Below are 18,084 nucleotides of genomic sequence, written 5' to 3' on the forward strand. Positions count from 1 at the left end.
TTGACGACCGATGATTTATGGGACGTCTCATGTGAGGCATAGCCGAACTCCACGTCGATTGGGGAGGATATTGGGTCCCACTCGAATTACCCATAGACCCCGACGAGGCGCATCGCTTCGACCACGTGGTTACGGTAGATATGCCTCTCCCCACGTGGGACAAAACCAAACCCACCTATAACAAGGCATCACGACCCCTCAAGGTCATCAAGGACATCAGGGAAGGATGAAGTCGGGTCCCCGTGACCCCAAAAAGATCCAGGGACAAATCTCGACTGACTCCTCCCTGCGTCCTAGGTCTCAGACCTAAGGCCAGCTCCGGAGACTCATAAATCACCAAGGATCTACAACCCTTCTGGAAGAGGACAACAAAGCAGATGGCCAGGGAAACACGATATAGTCTTCCATGAGAAGCGACTTGTGTCCCAAATCGTGATCACGGCTCGGTCACACGAAAAAAACCCAAAGGTCTAAGACCCACGAGACAAATGGACATTCGTAAAAACCTAGCAACCATAAGCGTAGGGGTCGAGGAAACATTTCCTCACATCGTCAATACGAGAAGAACCCACCAACAACCTCAAGTTGAACCCGCAAGTTTGGCCCTCACGACACGAAGGCCCACCGCCTCCACAGAGAGGAGAGTTAGCGTTGAGAAAAGGGAACTCACCTTGAGTATCCATATGAGTACCAAAGCGATCATGTCGTGCGATAATGCAAAAGGTACAAAGGGTATGGTGCCACCTCATCGGTGGCACCTCTAAAAGCCAAAGGACGGATGCTACAAAGGCAGGGAGGGTGAGCTCAAGTTCACCACACCATCCCTCTCACAAGCATCAAGCTCCCATGGCTAGAGCACAAAGGAGTGAGGATGTTAGCCCCAACGGCCCTGAGGGACATTTTGTGTGCACCAAGAGACTTCTAGGAAGCACTCCTAGGAAGCATGGAGCCCACCAAGCCAATGGGAGCCAAAGGAAGACCAGCTGGCAGTCAAAGAGCACTCAAGCTATGACTACATCCTGCCCAGCGAGGGCAGCATGATAACGCCGTGCTACTTCATTCTCCTCCTGTTCTGCGAAGGGCATAAAGCAACCACCAAGTGACCTCCCTCAGAGGGCACAACGCATCGCTAGCCAACGCACGACACTCGAGAGGAAGCCGAAGACATCCCCAGCCATCGATCGCTTTAGGCATCTGAAGCAACACAGTTTGGAATAGGAAGCAGCGCTAGGATGGAGGCCCAAGGTCGCGTATGACTAAACTCGGAGCCCGCAGCATCTCTCACTCCCCTGCTCGCAAGTTCCCTTCTAGCACCGATCGTTGAAGGAACAACACTAGCTCCGGCCATCACAAGCAACCCCTGGCGGGGCTCATAATGAGAACCAGGCGGTTCCCCTCGAATGACGATACTCTTGCCTCCTTACCTCCTTAGCACATAGCCTTTCAGGAAATTCTAGGAGGAATCGGAGTCACAACCATGAGCAGTTCAAATGGTAGAAGGACCTTTATTTATAGGCCCCTACGCCGCACGATGAACCATTGGGGGGACACAGCCAACGTCAGATGTCCTCATGAGGTCAGGAGGATTGAGACCCTCACAAAAGCAAACTAGTACAATGTCGATGAGACTACTCGGTTTCGCTTGGGTCGCAAACCCCGACGTGTGGTGCATTGACACGGCAAAGCTCAACGACTACCAACCGCATTGAACACACTAGCCCACAGGGGGTCGAGCAACGAAGCTCAAGAAGGTCATGACTATGAACCCATGCTCCAGCATACACACGCATCAGCGCTTTCATGACCACTTTGTGGTCGTGAAAACACTCAAAGGCTACTATCGGGGTCATAACCCCAGGGTGTCTCAAGGTACCGATTAGTTAGTAGGCCGCGTGGCCTGCAACGCAACAGTTAGCAAGGGCCCAAATGACTGAGGCCAAGCAAGAGCCGAGCAGAGCGGGCTAGGCGCTAAAGATGGGGTCAGCCCTGACCTCTTCCACCCGCCTTAGTACACGACACTCGCAAGATGCACGACCTCTCCCCGTCATGACTCTCAAAAGGGATGGGGGGAGGTCGAGCGTAGCTAGGCATGCCTACTCTGACAAGAGCAAGCATGCCACACTAACCCCATAAGGACTGAGGGGACGACAGTCACCTCGGCCCGATCAGACACCATCCTTGTTCCATGCTGCACTAACGAGACAACACCACACCACGATGGCAACGGGTACGACACCCATCATCCTACGATCCCACCCACTATGGGATGAGGATCCACGACAAAGGGCTTGATGAAAAGGCCATCTAAATCGGTAGAGTGCCCCGACCTCGATGATCGGGGTTGTGGCCCTCGGCCCCGCAAGGCGACCAAGCGATCGATGACCCAGGGCAGATACCTACTTTAGGTACGACGCCCCTAGGAACCAGTAGACGATGACGAAGGCCATGACGAACATCGCGTTGCACAGGATGGCTGACGAACCGCCATTGAGGCTACAGTGCCGCCATAGCCGGCATAGTAGCGCCACGTCGCATCCCGCCGCAACGTGGCCAGAAGGCCATAACGATAGCCACAATCGGACGTGCACCCGAAGACGGTGTAGCTTGCAAACCAAGTTAGCTAGGCCCTCCCTCAGGCTCTCAACTCTTCGGTCAGGAGAACCCCCTCTTTGTATAAGCCCTGGCCTCGAACTCTATATAATGACCGCCAGTGCAACACAATTCAGATAATCCACTACCATTTCATTCATTCACCATTTTAGTAGGGCTCCTAGAGCTTCTCTTTAGGCAGCCCTTCGCCTAGCATAGGACCTTCCATCTCTTCCGTCTTTCTTGCACCCCATTGTAAGAACTTCAGAGTATTCAAGCGAGGAACACACATTTGATCATCTCTGATACTGGATGTTGGGCTCTGGCTTGAACTAGTATAAATCCTTGTGTCTATTGGATGCTACCGTCGTCTTCCTAAAGCAGCGCAGCAATCGTATAAGTTTACTAGTCCGGTTTATAAAACACCGACAGATTTGTTGAACATGCAGATTCTCCTGTGGGCCAAAAACATGTCTAAGACTCAGAACATCATTTTTTCTGGGATAAATTTTAAATCATAGAATAACATTTTTTTACGAAGGAAGTATATGATAATACTTTTTCTACAGTGTTATTTGCACTCGCTGTTTAGTTTTAAGTGGCTGGGTCCTGTTCGGATCCACAATACCAAGGGCAGCCGCAATGGCTAACTCATAAGCTAGCTCTAAATATTTTTTTATATTTTTCATATTCTAATAGAAGAGAGAGAAAAGCTAGATCTTGATCATGAGCTAGACTCATACACATATTCCAAGATCATATGAGAGTGTCGTGTGGTCCTAATCGTACTATGAGCCATTACTAAAAGTTAGGACTATTGGAGAGGTTAACTTAGAGCCAGTAACTGACTTATACCATTGCGGGTGCCCTAATGGAGTAGATAGCAACTAAAAATTAGCAAGTCTAGATCTAAACAGGCCACGTGCTAATTGGTGTGCTAGCGAAAATTAGTAAGGCCCACTAAGCATGAGGTAGACGGGCTGTACCTAGAACTGCATCCCACAGGCCCAAGGACCAGCCTAGAACTGCGTCCCACAGGCCCAACGACCAGCACGAACCATCCATTCCCTCACCGGCGACCACACAAACAGAATACCGTCCGATCACAGCGAGATATTATCTCTCCAAGCTCCGTCCGCCGTCCGCCGCCCGCCGCCCGCCGCACCGCGCCGTTCGGCTAAACCCGGCCGGCCGCCCGCCCGCTGCACCCCATCCCGAAGCCGGGAGCGGAGGCGCAAAACCCTCTTTCTGCTGCTGCTCCGGCGCCATGGGCGGCGCCTCCAAGCTGCTCTCCTCGCTCCTCCTCACCTCCTCCCCTCTCCGCCTCCGGCCCACCACTACTGCCGCCGCCGCCGCGCTCTTCCTCTCCCCGCCCGCGGCGGCTTCGCGCCGCCTGCTGCTGCTCTCCTCGCCCTCCCCGCCCCGCACCCTCTCCACCTCGTCCGCCGCCGCCGCGTCCTCTTCCTTTCCGCAAGGCTCCAGCTCGGCCTCCCCGGCGCCACCGCCCCGAGCTCCTTTCCCCGAGTGGTCCCGCCTCGTCGACCGACTTGCAGCCGCCGGGTACGGCTCCGGCGCGCCCTTTCCCGCTGACGAGCTCGCCCTCGCGTCCGGATGCGGCCTGTCGGACGGGGCGCAGGCCGCTGTCTCCACCTGCCTCGCCTTCGCGCGCGACCGGCCTGGCCTCCTCAGGTGAAGTGAATCGCTTGGCTGGTTACCTGACCGGGCTTTGGCGGGGTTGAAGGTCTCTTAGTTGCTGTCTTGCTGACTAATTCGGGTGTGCGTCCAGTTCGCTTCCAAGGAAGGATGTGGAGGTCCTGGTGGCCAATGCGGCGCCGTCTCTGTTCAAGGACGGGGAGGCATCAGCACAGCGGCTTCGGCGCTACCTTGCTGGGGAAGAAATCGATGTATGTCATTTGGGCTTCCGTTAATTGGTCACATTGCATCATTATTAGTTTGGGCTAGTAAATATTAGTTCAGCCATCTGCATGTTCGTCAGTCTACTGGAATATGACCTTGCTCAGCTCAGCACGCTAAACATGGGAAAATTTTGCCAGGTCATTGTTTCAGAGAGAGCTGAAACTGTTGATATTGTTCGATATCTGCTAAGTTACACATACGGTTCTTCTGACAGCTACTCAGAAGACAAGGAACTTACTGATTCCGCTGTGAGAAATATCATGGCTGAGTTAGTCAGTTTTAGTGGTCTTTCCCAGTCTTCCACTTTTGCAGAATCAACTCCGAACCAAAGTTGCTTGAGTCAGCATGAACGATTTTCCAGGCCTCTAGGGCAAAATATTGAAATGAAGCGAGGTGACTGGATTTGCACAAGGTATGCCACTTCTAACATTCTTCTTTTTTTCTTTAACATGTGCTCAATGCGCCGCATTAAAGTATGAACCTGCCCTATTATCCATTTTGCTACTAGATATGAAGCATCTAAAATGTGTACCCAGACGTTTAGTATTTTTGCAGCCTGATACTATTATCACATTAACTTGTAACTTTCTATCTGTTTTTCTATAATACTCCGTGTGTTCTTTCATCTGCTACTCATTACAACAACAACATAGCCTTTCAGTCCCAAGCAAGTTGGGGTAGGCTAGAGTTAAAACCCACCAAGAGCCCCAAGTCACGGTTCAGGCACTTCAATAGCTGCTTTCCAAGTACTCCTATTCAAACATAGATCTCTAGGTATATCCCAAGCTTTCAAATCTCTTTTTATTGCCTCTCCCCATGTCAATTTCGGTCTTACTCCACCTCTCCTCATATTATTAGCTTGGCTTAGGACTCCACAATGCACTGGTGCCTCTGGAGGTCTCCTTTGGACATGGCCAAACCACCTCAACCGATGTTGGACAAGCTTTTCTTCAATTGGTGCTACCTCTAGGCGATCACGTATATCATCGTTCCGAACTCGGGCCATTCTTGTGTGACCGCAAATCCATCGCAACATGCACATTTCTGCAACACTCAGTTGTTGAACATGTCGAATCTTTATAGGCCAACATTCTGCTCCATACAATATAGCCGGTCTAATCGTTGTTCTATAGAACTTGACTTTCATCTGCTACTCATTGTTTTCATGAAAATTGCTTCACAACTTGCAGATGTAGCTTCATGAACTTTGCAAGAAATGTTAGGTGTCTTGAGTGCAATGAGCAGCGGCCAAAGAAGATGTTGACTGGTGGAGAGTGGGAATGCCCTCAGTAAGATCTGACATGCTAATTGCTAAATTATTTGTATTAAGCTTATATAACTCTGACATAGCTGACTTTTTGTCTTGTCCTTTTGCTAAGGTGTGATTTCTATAACTATGGGAGGAATATGTCATGCTTAAAATGTGATTGCAAGAGGCCAGCAACAATCCCACCGAATCCTGAATCTGTTGGTGCTGGTTTAGGTGGTGTGGCACAGCTTCTTAGTGTAAAGAGTGTTGGTAAATCTGAAATTGAGAGAAAACTCACTGAAAATGATGAAAAGGCAGAAAGATGGTTGAGCAAAGTATCTCAACTTCATGATTCAGCTGACTTAAGTAGTGTAGCAGAAGACGAGGACTTTCCTGAGATTATGCCTATGCGCAAGGGGGTGAATAAGTTTGTGGTTAGCACGCGCAAAACACCACTGGAGAGAAGGCTTGCTAATGCACAGTACAGCAGTAACAATAGCCCTGCATTGTCGGACCCAAAGATAAGTCAAACTTTGGACAGGATACTTGGGCGTTCAACTCCTACTGCAGCCCCAAACAATCAATCTGTTACTAGTGACACACCTACTGAAGCTCCGAAGAAATCAACAGGCCACCTTGGTGGCATTGATCCTGATCCGTTTGTGCCTCTGTCTGCAGATCTCTTTGCTAAACCACAGAGTAATAATGGACAGAGCAATGGGAACGAAAAAATCAATGCAGAAGATGACAGTTCCATGGCAAATAACACAGTGCCTGTACCCGAGAGGCAAAGCACGGAATCATTAGATACCGCTGAGAAATGGTCCAAGAAAGTAGCAGAACTTGACAATGCAAAGGATTCCTCAAGTGCAAGTTCTGATGGAAATTTTCCTGAGATTATGCCAATAAGGAAAGGTGAAAACCGATTTGTTGTTAGTAAGAAAAAAGATCGCTCATTGACATCACAACAGTACAAAAGGCGCAGTATTCTTGAGCAGGCAGACAGTTCTGATTTTGTCCCATTTGTTCCATTTCCTCCTGGCTACTTTGCCAAGAAAGATACTGCAATAGAGAGTACTACAGACACAGGAATTGTGTCAGAAGGCAGTCAGCCAAAAGGTAACCTGAATAATGAGAACTGGAACAGAAATTACTATCAGCATCAATCACAATCTCATGGGGCGCAATCTAGGCCTAGTGGTACTGCATATACTGGCACTCAGATCACGGGCAACTCCCAGGGAAACTATAATGGTGGCAGAGGTGAATCTACTTACCGTGGAACTAACTTTGAACAGCAACCTTATAACTCAGGTTATAGCAACAACAGTTATTGGAGCAGTGATAACAATAACAGCAACAATGCCTGGAGTGAAAACAACAATTATAACAGCAATAATGCTTGGAGTGGTAACAATTCCTATAACAGCAGTACTAGGAACGGCAATAGCAGCTACAACAGCAGTCATGGTTATAACTACAATGGTACATGGAATGACAGCAGCAACAGTGCATGGAGCAGCAACAGCAACAATAACCAGAGTGGTTCATTTGCTGATAATAACAGTGTCAATAGCAGCAGTAGTTCCATGAATGCTAATCACGCGGTTCACAGTTCAGGTTATGGAGGAAACTCAAACAGAGGTTATAGTGGAAAGAGCTTGGAAGGATCTGCTGTAAAGGATCCTGATCCTCTAGACATGTCCGAGGAAGCTAAGGCTGAGAGATGGTTTAGGAGGGCAGCTCAGATAAAGGACATCTCTGAGCTAGCAAACATTCCCGACGAGGACTTCCCTGAGATAATGCCGATGAGGAAGGGGGTGAACAGATTCGTTGTGAGCAAGAGGAAGACACCATTGGAGAGGAGATTAACATCCCCGCAATACAGAAGGAACCTGCCAATCGTCAGTTCTGAAATGGACAAAGATGCCAGCTGAAAGCAGAAGTATGATTGCCTGCATATCACAGTCTTAACTGCGATGCGATGCACCATTGTTACACCAAGGTATTGCTCGATACCAGTTTGTGACGATAAGCGAGCAATCAAAAACAAAAACATGAAAAATAATGCCCCAGGAAAGGTTTTTTGTATGGTAAAATTTTGTCCGCAATGACCTGGGGTTTGCTGGGTTGTGTTTGCTACATGTATACTATATACACATTTCTGTTGTACTAAAAAAACTTTTTACATGCAACCCGTGCATCGGTGCGTGGCATTATCAAAGTTTTGGCTTTTCTGAGGTTATTACATGTGTACCGCGTTTGTTCATAAATCCGGATACTATAATATATTCTACTAATTGGTTTTGATGATGCAAAATGTCTGCTTTTTAGACCACCTTTAGCAAGGTTTTTGCTAGGGCTTCCTTATCGGTTTAATCAAAAGCTCTACCAGACGTGCACACGTGAGAACAGCTTGCAAAGTTTAAACCAAGCCAAAACCGATGAAGCAAAGCTATTTTCTCCTAAGTCGAAACCACAAAAACATGGATTTCCTTAGGTTGTCCGTTATTAGTTTAGTTCAAGTACCTTATTTTTACTTCTTACCGGTATATAGTTTGAGTGAAACAAGTTGTATGATTCTGCATTGGTCAAAAACACCATCACGGACAGATCTAAAATTTGAGTAAAAGATTACATGTTTGTTTGTTTCAATGCAATTAATAAATTTTCCTTGTATGCACAATTTTTTTTAAAAAAAAACTGAACTATTACGAGACGATTTAAAAGACAACTCATTATAAAGGTTGCCCTTGTGAAGTTGTGTGCATGAGACTAATATACACCCATGTACCGACCCTAATTGGGACAATGGTTGCAGCTCACGAGAATACCATAGGCATTGCTGCAACACTGACAAAATTGGGCCTGATAAGCAAGACAGTACGGTGGATCCTAACTATTCGTCGAGCTAGCTGAATCAACAACACTACAAGCGGGCGACTTCCTCACTTCAGTATCAGCCATTCATCGCCTGACGTTCATGGCGTCACTCCATCGATCAGCACTGGGGTCTAGTTCACTGAGCTTCTTTGTGGCCACCTCGGCAACAGCCACGTTACCATGTGTCTTGCACGCCCCTAGCAGTATCCTCCAAACCACAGGGTCAGGAGCCAGGGGCATCTCACTGATGAAACTCAGCGCCTTCTCCAGCTGACCAGCACGGCTGAGAATATCGACAACGCATCCGTAATGCTTCATCTGTGGTTCCAAGTTGTGAACTGATTTCATCCTTTCAAAGTGGTCAAGCCCTTCCTGAACTAATTGCCTGTTAGCACAAGCGATCAGCACACCAAGGAAAGTAACCTCATTTGGTCTGGGACCTTCAGTGAGCGTACCCAGTGCAGAGAGCTCCCGCTCTGTGCGGGGTCTGGGGAAGGGTGTCAGTGGCAAGCCTTACCCTTGCCTGTGCAATGCGAGGAGACCGCGACTCGAACCCGGGACCTTCCAGTCACAGGCGGTAAGACTCTACCGCTTGCACCAGGCCCGACCTTCAGTGAGCATACTGTAAAAAATGTTCAGTGCCTAATCCTCAAACCCATTGTTTGCTAGTCCTAGTATGATTGAGTTCCATGACAAGGTATCCTTCTCCATCTCTGTGAACACTTATAGTGCCTCCTGCATGCACCCGCACTTTGCAAACATGTCAATCAGAGAGTTCTCCATAATAGTATCAGCTTTGATATTGTTTCTCCTCACATAGTCATGAATCCACTTACCAAGATCAAGTGCACCCAAGTGTGCGCAGGCAGAAAGTACACTGGCAATCACGATAATTTTTTTTTTACTATTTAACCATTTTTTTAATAAAATTTATATTTGGCCCTGAGAGACTTAAACTTATCTTTGGATCCTGGGGTCGGCGCCATGAGTCTTGGCGCCGAGGTAACACGTCTCGGCGGCTGGTACCTCGGCGCCGAGCTCGAGCCACTGGCGCGCGCGACGAGGCAGAGCAGGCGATGCGCGCCTGCTGCTCACTGCTTTTGATGGTAGCTGCGGGTGCCCTGCTCCCTTTCACTGCGCTGGAGTACGATGCGATTGATGGCAGCTCCGGCTTTGGTCACGTGAGTGGCCCCCGCGCTGAGCGCCTAGCCCATGATCATCAATGGAAGTCACAAAAAATTAAAGTTATGACCAAATATTTCTATGCTTTGTAATTAGATATTAGAGTTCTAATGGGAGGAATATGCGATGAACTAGAGATTAGTTATAATTGGTTTATTATCTTGTCTGACCCGAACTCATACCACATGCTTATATGAGTTAGTGCAGACCTAACCAAAATATATTACAACACAAAACTTGGTATTTAAATGTACCAACATATGGATAATACAAAAATTAAAGTTATGATATATTTACGACCAAATATTTTTGTGTTTTGTAGTTAGATATTATAGTTCTAATTTGAGGAATATGTGATGAATTAGATACTAGTCCTAATAATTAGATTAAGATATATCAAACTTTGGAATTAAAGATTATGAAACAGACTATATATCTTGCTAAATTTAAAATTAAAAGATACGAAGATTATATAAATTATATATTTATGAAATAGCAAAATTTTCATGGACTATTTATTTAGTAATTTTTATATCTTACAAAATATATAATTCTATAAATATATTCCCAAAGTTAACAGAACGTGGTGGTCTTTCACTTTGGGAATATATTTATAGAATTATATATTTTACAAGATATAAAAATTACTAAATAAATAGTCCATGAAAATTTTGCTATTTCATAAATATATAATTTATATAATCTTCATATCTTTTAATTTTAAATTTAGCAAGATATATAGTCTGTTTCATAATCTTTAATTCCAAAGTTTAGTATATCTTAATCTAATTATTAGGACTAGTCTCTAATTCATCACATATTCCTCCAATTAGAACTATAATATCTAACTACAAAGCACAAAAATATTTGGTCATAAATATATTATAACTTTAATTTTTGTATTATCCATATGTTGGTACATTTAAATACCAAGTTTTGTGTTTTAATATGTTTTGGTTAGGTCTGCACTAACTCATATAAGCATGTGGTATGAGTTCGGGTCAGACAGGATAATAAACCAATTATGACTAATCTCTAGTTCGATCGCATATTCCTCCTATTAGAACTCTAATATCTAATTACAAAGCATAGAAATATTTGGTCATAACTTTAATTTTTACAATATACATACGTTGGTATAGTTGAATACAAGTTTTGTGACTTCCATTGATGATCATGGGCTAGGCGCTCAGCACGGGGGCCACTCACGTGACCAAAGCCAGAGCTGCCATCAATCGCATCCAACGCAGTGAAAGGGAGCAGGGCACCCGCAGCTGCTATCAAAAGCAGTGAGCAGCAGGCGCGCATCGCCTGCTCTGCCTCGTCGCGCGCGCCATCAACGCGCCAGTGGCTCGAGCTCGGCGCCATGTGTTCTGGCGCCGAGGTACCAGCCACGTAGGATTTTCTTCTGTACACGGTCAGGCACCTCGGCGCCGAGACGTGTTACCTCGGCGGCAGGACTCATGGCGTCGACCCCAGGATCCAAAGATGAGTTTAAGTCTCTTAGAGAGCTAAATGTAAATTTTATTCAAAAAAAAGGGTTAAATAGTAAAAAATTAGGCAATCACGACAGCATCTGGTTTCACCTTGGCTCTCTGCATCTACCTGAAGAGCTCCAGAGAATCAGAGAAGTGACTAGCCTGCGAGTATGCGCATATCATAGAACTCCAGGAAATCAAATCTTTGTTAGGAATTTGATCGAATATTTTCTTTACTGAGACCAAATTCCCACCCTTTGCATATGCGGTGATCATTGCATTCAGTGTCACGGTGTTCTTATCCTTCATCTGAGAAAACACCTTTTCAGCTGATTGCAGCTGCCCAATTCTACAGTAATAATCAATCAAAGTATTTCCCAAGTACACATCCACCTCAATATGATTACGCTCGATGTACCTAACCATACAATCTGCCATGCTCCAGTCTCCTAGATGAGTGCAAGCTGAAATCACCTTGACCATAGTAACCTTATCAGCTTGCACTTCTTCAGCCTGCATTAGCTCGAATAATGCCAATACTTCTTTAAATCTATTGCGCTGGCTGTACCCACCGATCAAGGAATTCCAGGACACGACATCCTTAACTAGCATCTCATCAAAGACAGATCTTGCACAGACCAGATCACCGCAAGCAGCATATAGATGAATCAGAGAATTGGAAACAAAGATGTCCAGAAGAAATCCAAGTTTTATAACATGGTTGTGCATCTGTTCACCTTCCTTGGGAGCATAAGTTTTTGCACAAACCTTCAACGCGAAAGGAAATGTCAGATTGTCTGGCTTCATACCCTTTTCCTGAGCTTTCTTGTAAAAAACAATTGCATCTTTTGGTGCATCACTCTGAGCAAGCCCCTTGAGTAGAGTATTCCAAAGAAAAGTTGTTGGTGATTCGATCTGCTCAAATACTTTGTGAGCAATAACCAAATCTGATTGTTGAAGAGCATAAGATCTGATAACCTTGGACATGGCATATTGACAGTTGTGCAGGCCAGAAACAACGAGATGAGCATGGAGCTTCTTTACAGCTTCCATCATTACAAATGATCTAGTTACTAGTTATAGAGGAGCAAGAACTGGACATGAGGTTCACTTCACCTGCTTCCTGCAACTGCAAGGAATCATAGTAATAGGTAAAAGGTCCAACAAACAGTTGTACTGGGCGAAACAGTCATTTTGAAGATAGAAACGTGTGAACAAATACATCATGCCTTCAAGGCTTATTATCAGTACTTAAAAAGAAAACAAAGTGAGATGGCACAATGGTAGCACCGAGTTAACAAATATGGAACTGCAGACATATCATTTATGACAATCTATTTAGCAACCAAGAAACAATAAAATTCAATTTTGTCTCTTTACATGGAAGATAAAAAGGTAAAAAAGTGCAATAACCCACCATTAGGCTGGGAGATTTTTAATGAAGTTGGTATGCTACTGGGAGATAATTTATGTGGTAAGGTTGCAACGAAATTTTAGAGAGTTTCTCTCATCAGACTGAACAATTTTGATGACTACTGAATCTCACCAACCAAAGCAAGCCCAGGAACCTTAACAATTTTCCTCTCATCCAGTAACTTCCGTGCTTGTTCAGCATCACTGAACCTACCAAGCTCATTAAGTACACTGGACAACACCGCAAAATCACCTCCGGATTCTCTTTCTAAGTCTGATATCATCTTTATTGCCCTCTTCCCCATCTCAACTCTCCATACTTACTGCAACAACCCAACAGTATCCTCCATACAATTACATTAACCTCCATAGGCAACCCTTCTATTATTTGCTCAGCCTCACACAAACGTCCAACCCTACCTAGCATGTCTATGATGCACCCAAAATGCTTGATCTCTGGATCTATATTGTACTCATAAACCATGCTTTTGAAAAACGCTACCCCTTGCTCTACCAGCCCCCCATGACTGCAGGCATTGATGACACTCAAGAAGGTGATTCTGTTGGGCCTAATCCCTGCTCTTCGCATCTCTGCAAACAGCTCAAGTGCCTCAACTGACAGCCCATGCATTGCAAAACCAGAAATTATTGATGTCCATGACACCAAGTTTCTTCTATCCATCAAACAACTTTAGCGAGTTTTGCACAGAGCCAATCTTAGCATACAAGTCTATGAGTGAATTCCCAACCCGGGCATCTGAAACAATACCCTTCTTCTCACAATAGCCATGCAGCATCTCGCCCATAAGGATCCCTCCAAGATTAGATATTGCAGGAACAACTGCTAAAACAATTATCTCACTCGGGCTAATGCCTTCTGCCATCATGTGGCGGAAAAGAGCAACAGCCTCTGCATAAAGACAAGCACGTGTATATCCATCAATCAGCCCGGTCCATGAGACAACATTCCTGCAGGGCATCTGATCAAACAGAAGCCTCGCATACTCAACCTCACCCCATCCAGCAAAGCCAGTGATCATAACATTCCACGAAACTACGTTCTTCACTGGCATTTCATTGAACGCCTTCAGTGCTTCCACCAAGCACCCGGACACAACATACACATTGACAAGGGCGGTGTGCACGTAGGCATGGAACTCAAACCCCTTCTGGACCATGAGCGCATGGAGCTGCGCACCGGCTCGAGGCCACCCCAGACCGGCACAAGCCTTGAGCACGAACGTGAAGGCAAATGTGTCATCAGCCAGGTGCTGGCGTGCGTGCCTGAAGAGGTTCAGAGCTTCCAGGGGGAAAGGACCGTGGGAGTAGGCCTTGAGGAAGGCGCGCCACGGCGCGGGATTTGGGTCGAACACCTGGTGGGCAATAAATTGGGTGTGGGTTTGGAGGAGTTGGCCCCTCCTGTCTAAAGATGGCAACGGGGAATTCCCCGTCGGAGGTTGCCTCCCCATCCCCGTCCCCGCGGGGAGAAAAAATCCCCGTCCCCGTCCCCGCCAAAGCTCACGGGGACGATTTCTCCCCCATCCCCGCCCCCGCGAGGGGAAAAATCCCCGTCGGGGATCCCCGTCCCCGCATTTGTTCATCACCATTCAGGTTAATTCATCATCATTCACATGAGTTCATCGACACAATATTAGAGTACACCACGAATCACAATCCAAAAATAGCTAAATAGCAAGAAGCAGGATATTAATCATCACAAAGGTGTAGAACTAGGGTTATTGCTGTTATATATACTCAGAAGACATTGGGCCTTCGTGGGCTGGTTGGGCCATCAGGAAAGAGAGCAAAGCTTGTATATAAACGGGGCGGGGATGCGGGTATCGGGGACGGGGAATGCTCCCCCAGACCCGTCCCCGCCAAACCCGACGGGGGACGTTTTCTCCCCGTTTAGATCCCCGTGGAGGCATATTTGACTCCATCCCCGTCCCCTAATAGGGGAATTCCCCGCGGGGAATCGGGGATCGGGTCCCCGTTGCCATCTTTACTCCTGTCTTGGTGCCTCAGGACGAGAGCAATTAGGTCGCGGAGGCGAGGGCTAGTGGCGGGGCAGAATGGTGGGCTTCGTTGCCGCAAGAGGTGGGAGGGGGAGAGCATGTCATGGAGGTAGTAGTCCACAAACCTTCCTCTAAGCAAGCATCAAGTGCTAGAAATCAGTAAATCAGGATCCCTGCGCACTGCAAGTATGGTGAATTCGGCGACGCAGCAAAGGGCGCGCGCACCTTGAGAGGCGTCGCGGAGGGTAGTAGATGCCGGCGTGGATGACCTCGCTGTTGCGACTGGTGCAGTGGTGCTGGAGCTGAAGGCCTGGAAGCTCGAGATCGACCTCAGGCCTCAGCTTCCTTCTCCAGCGCCGTACAATTCCAAGGCGGGACAAAAGTTATAGGGTCTGTTTGGGAGGTTGGCTGAGGCCGGCTTGCCCCGGCCGCTGGTTTGATATCCAGTGTGCCAGGTCTATTTGAGATTATGTTTATTTACACACATATAGTTAGACTGAGGAGCCAACTAACTCTAACTACCAAACCGAGATTGTGTTTAGTTGTTGGCTGTCTCGGCTAGGCCCATAGTCAAGATACATAAATACAGTTATGGCAATAAAATAAGCAAGAATTGGAGATCCATTACAACAGTTTTGAACAAGTAAACAATATAATTAGTGTTGTTAAAAGCACTAGGCCTCAGACAAATTAACAGTTGATCAATCCATAACATTGCTAGCTACACGGTACAATTGAAGAAGTAAACAAGGAACAACAGGTACATTTGTAGCATAGTCAGCCACCAAAGACAAATTTATGAAGCCCAGCACAGGTAGAAGATCACAGAAATGGATTACACAAACAAAAAGCACATGTAGCTAGCTAATGCACCCATCCATTTTGTCATCATCGGCCTAATTCCCACCGTTACAAAAGTACTAATGAAGCAAGGCAAAATAAGAACATCAACAGCCTAACAACACGTAGGAGATATGTAACAGAAATGGATGACAGAAACTAGTAAGACACAGCAGCAGCTCATCTAGTTGTAGTCATCACAGGTCTAAGTGGGGCAGTCGTAGTAGCCAGTATTGCCCCCTTCATCCATAGTCCAAACAACAAGATAACAAGAGAGGTGATTAACACCTTCTTCCACCAACCAGCCTTACCATTATCATCAGAAGGAGCAATGATTGGAGCAAAAGCATCATCAGGGACTGGATCATAGGGGAGGGGAGCTGCTGCTCCATGAGATGGATTGACATCTCTCATTACTGCCTGAAAATCTCTAACAGCCTGCTCATAGTTGTTATACTTCTTGTATATAGCATTTCTAACCCCAAGAACTTGCTTACTGCACTCATGCCAAGTCAGTTAAATCCCTAGAGTCTTTCCATAGAAAACCACATAGTAAGTTGGCATTTATGTGAAATAAAATAGTGGTTTAGCCTCAGTCAAATGTAATGCATGAAACTAGCAATGAGTGTGGAACTTGAAGATATACGGTTTGCGATGAAACAAATCGTTGATCTTAAGTCCCTCACTGATGACCAACATCATCAAGTTCAAATCAACAGTTATGACATTACAAGCATTGTAAGAAAAGATTGGCCTCAGCTTTAGAATCTTGTGGTGTTCATCAAGTTGAAATCATTGGTGGCTGCCATACAAATAAAAAAATAAGTAGAACAGCAAGTTACAAACTGCAGGCAACAGAACAACCAAACAAGTGCAAATCCAAGATCATGGCTGCCATGGAACCCTATTGTGCACATCCACTCACTGCCATCAGCACAAGAAAGAAGGGGGTTGTTGCTAAGGGAATATATGTGCACACATATGGTTTGATGACAGTCATGAAAAACATCAAGAACCAGGTAAACAAGGCTGCCACCTCATATATATGTTGTTTGCATCATAGGTCTTATAGATTTTCCACAGTTACCACCAATCAAAACAAATAAAACCAACAGTTCATAAGTAAGAGAATAAGGAGCAACATATCTCAAACAAAGTAGCCAACAGATGCTAAAAAATATTACCTTACAACATGATTGTTCTGCCCAACAGTTCTAGGCTCAAATGTCTACCATGGTGCCCTTTAGCACATATAGTTAGTCACCCTCCCAAAAAAAGAACCCAAAAGGACAGGTATGGGTCAGCCAAGTAACCTGCACAAATACCTACAGCTCAACTGTAGTCAAAAAAAGAGAGAGTGGGTGAGGGAGGTGGAGGAACTATACATCTCAATAGTCAACCCCCTCAATGCACATGGTTGCCAACATGTGCAGGAACTACATGTAGTAGTTCTTGGCTAGATAGTTCCTGAGTCAAATGTCCCTATGGCTGTCACTCATGCCAACAAAGCCCTCGCCTTAGGCCTTGTTGTCCAGTAGGTAGGTGTATGCCACTATCAGTGTCTCCTTAGTAAAACCAGGCATCTCCATCGCAGCAAGGTAGAGGTCAACATCAACATGGGTTGGTCTAGTCTCCCTAAGAGCATTGGCAACATTGTTCACATCATCAGACATATTGATCAACATAAGCATCTCATACTCACTGAAGTTGCCTCTCTTCCTCTTTCCACTCACAGCTGAGGAGAGGAGCTCAATTGCCTTGCTGCTGCATCCTACATCAGTGTGGGCCTTCTCAGCAAGCACATGGGTAGAGGAAGGACCCTCTACCTTAGCAGCAACACTATCAGCCTAGTTGGGCCCTAGGGCTTCACTAGAAGCAAGTGCAAACCTACCAGTGGCCATAGCATGGTCAAAGATGGACTCCATCTCAGTGTAGAATCTTATAGGGCAGTTTAGAAACTCTATATCTTTAGAATGGTCCTGCATTAAGGGGGGAGGGAGGAGGGTACAATTTTAGACAAGTAATTGAAAGATAGGTACAAGGAGACAGAAAAGAAATCAAAGTTCTACCTTGCAGTGGCCAAGGTAGTGCTCCTGCTCAAGCATGATAGCATTGGTGTCACTATCCCACAGTGCCCCACTTAGGTCCTTGAGCTTACAAACCCTAGACCACTTCTGCCTCCACTTCCTTAGATGGTTGTACACCTGAGTTAGGCTCATTGCCTCCCCACTGTACTCCTTAAGGGCTTTTGGCAACATGGTTAACATCCTTATCCTTGAAGACTTTGTCAAGACTACTACCATCGCTAACAAGCTGAGCCATCCTCCTAAGGACAAAGCCAGAGGTGTTGTTGTTCCACCTCATGGCCCTAGGACCCCCTACAGCAGCACCATCACCAGCTGCTACAACAACAGCACCACCACCACCAGCAGCACTAGCTGGTGCACCAGCATTAGCAGCACCAATACCAGCTGCAGCTGCTGCACCAGCACCAGCTGCAACAGTAGCAGCAACAACA

At 46.2% G+C, this 18,084-nt stretch overlaps 2 protein-coding genes and 1 pseudogene across 2 annotated transcripts; 1 reads left to right on the plus strand and 2 right to left on the minus strand.

Moving 5' to 3' along the window:
• The first annotated feature begins 3,669 nt into the window (after positions 1-3,669).
• Positions 3,670-8,014, plus strand: LOC136456735 (zinc finger protein VAR3, chloroplastic-like). The gene is made up of 5 exons (XM_066456683.1): positions 3,670-4,278; positions 4,376-4,493; positions 4,644-4,918; positions 5,697-5,795; positions 5,886-8,014. The coding sequence occupies exons 1-5, from the start codon at positions 3,857-3,859 to the stop codon at positions 7,690-7,692; spliced, it is 2,721 nt and encodes a 906-aa protein (XP_066312780.1). The 5' UTR covers positions 3,670-3,856; the 3' UTR covers positions 7,693-8,014.
• Positions 8,015-8,586: 572 nt separating this feature from the next.
• LOC136459302 (pentatricopeptide repeat-containing protein At2g22410, mitochondrial-like) lies at positions 8,587-12,351 on the minus strand (annotated as a pseudogene).
• Positions 12,352-13,385: 1,034 nt separating this feature from the next.
• LOC136461107 (pentatricopeptide repeat-containing protein At1g09220, mitochondrial-like) lies at positions 13,386-14,180 on the minus strand. The gene has a single exon (XM_066460553.1). The coding sequence runs from the start codon at positions 14,178-14,180 to the stop codon at positions 13,386-13,388; it is 795 nt and encodes a 264-aa protein (XP_066316650.1).
• Between the last annotated feature and the right edge of the window lie 3,904 nt (positions 14,181-18,084).

Source organism: Miscanthus floridulus, chromosome 6 (assembly GCF_019320115.1).
Source record: "Miscanthus floridulus cultivar M001 chromosome 6, ASM1932011v1, whole genome shotgun sequence".
NCBI classification, from domain to species: Eukaryota; Viridiplantae; Streptophyta; class Magnoliopsida; order Poales; family Poaceae; genus Miscanthus; species Miscanthus floridulus.

Coding starts and splice junctions, on each gene's coding strand:
- LOC136456735 (XM_066456683.1), top strand. CDS start 3,857: ATGGGCGGCGCCTCCAAGCTGCTCTCCTCGCTCCTCCTCACCTCCTCC. Junction 4,279..4,375: donor GACCGGCCTGGCCTCCTCAG/GTGAAGTGAATC, acceptor GTGTGCGTCCAG/TTCGCTTCCAAGGAAGGATG. Junction 4,919..5,696: donor GGTGACTGGATTTGCACAAG/GTATGCCACTTC, acceptor CACAACTTGCAG/ATGTAGCTTCATGAACTTTG.
- LOC136461107 (XM_066460553.1), bottom strand. CDS start 14,180: ATGGGGAGGCAACCTCCGACGGGGAATTCCCCGTTGCCATCTTTAGAC.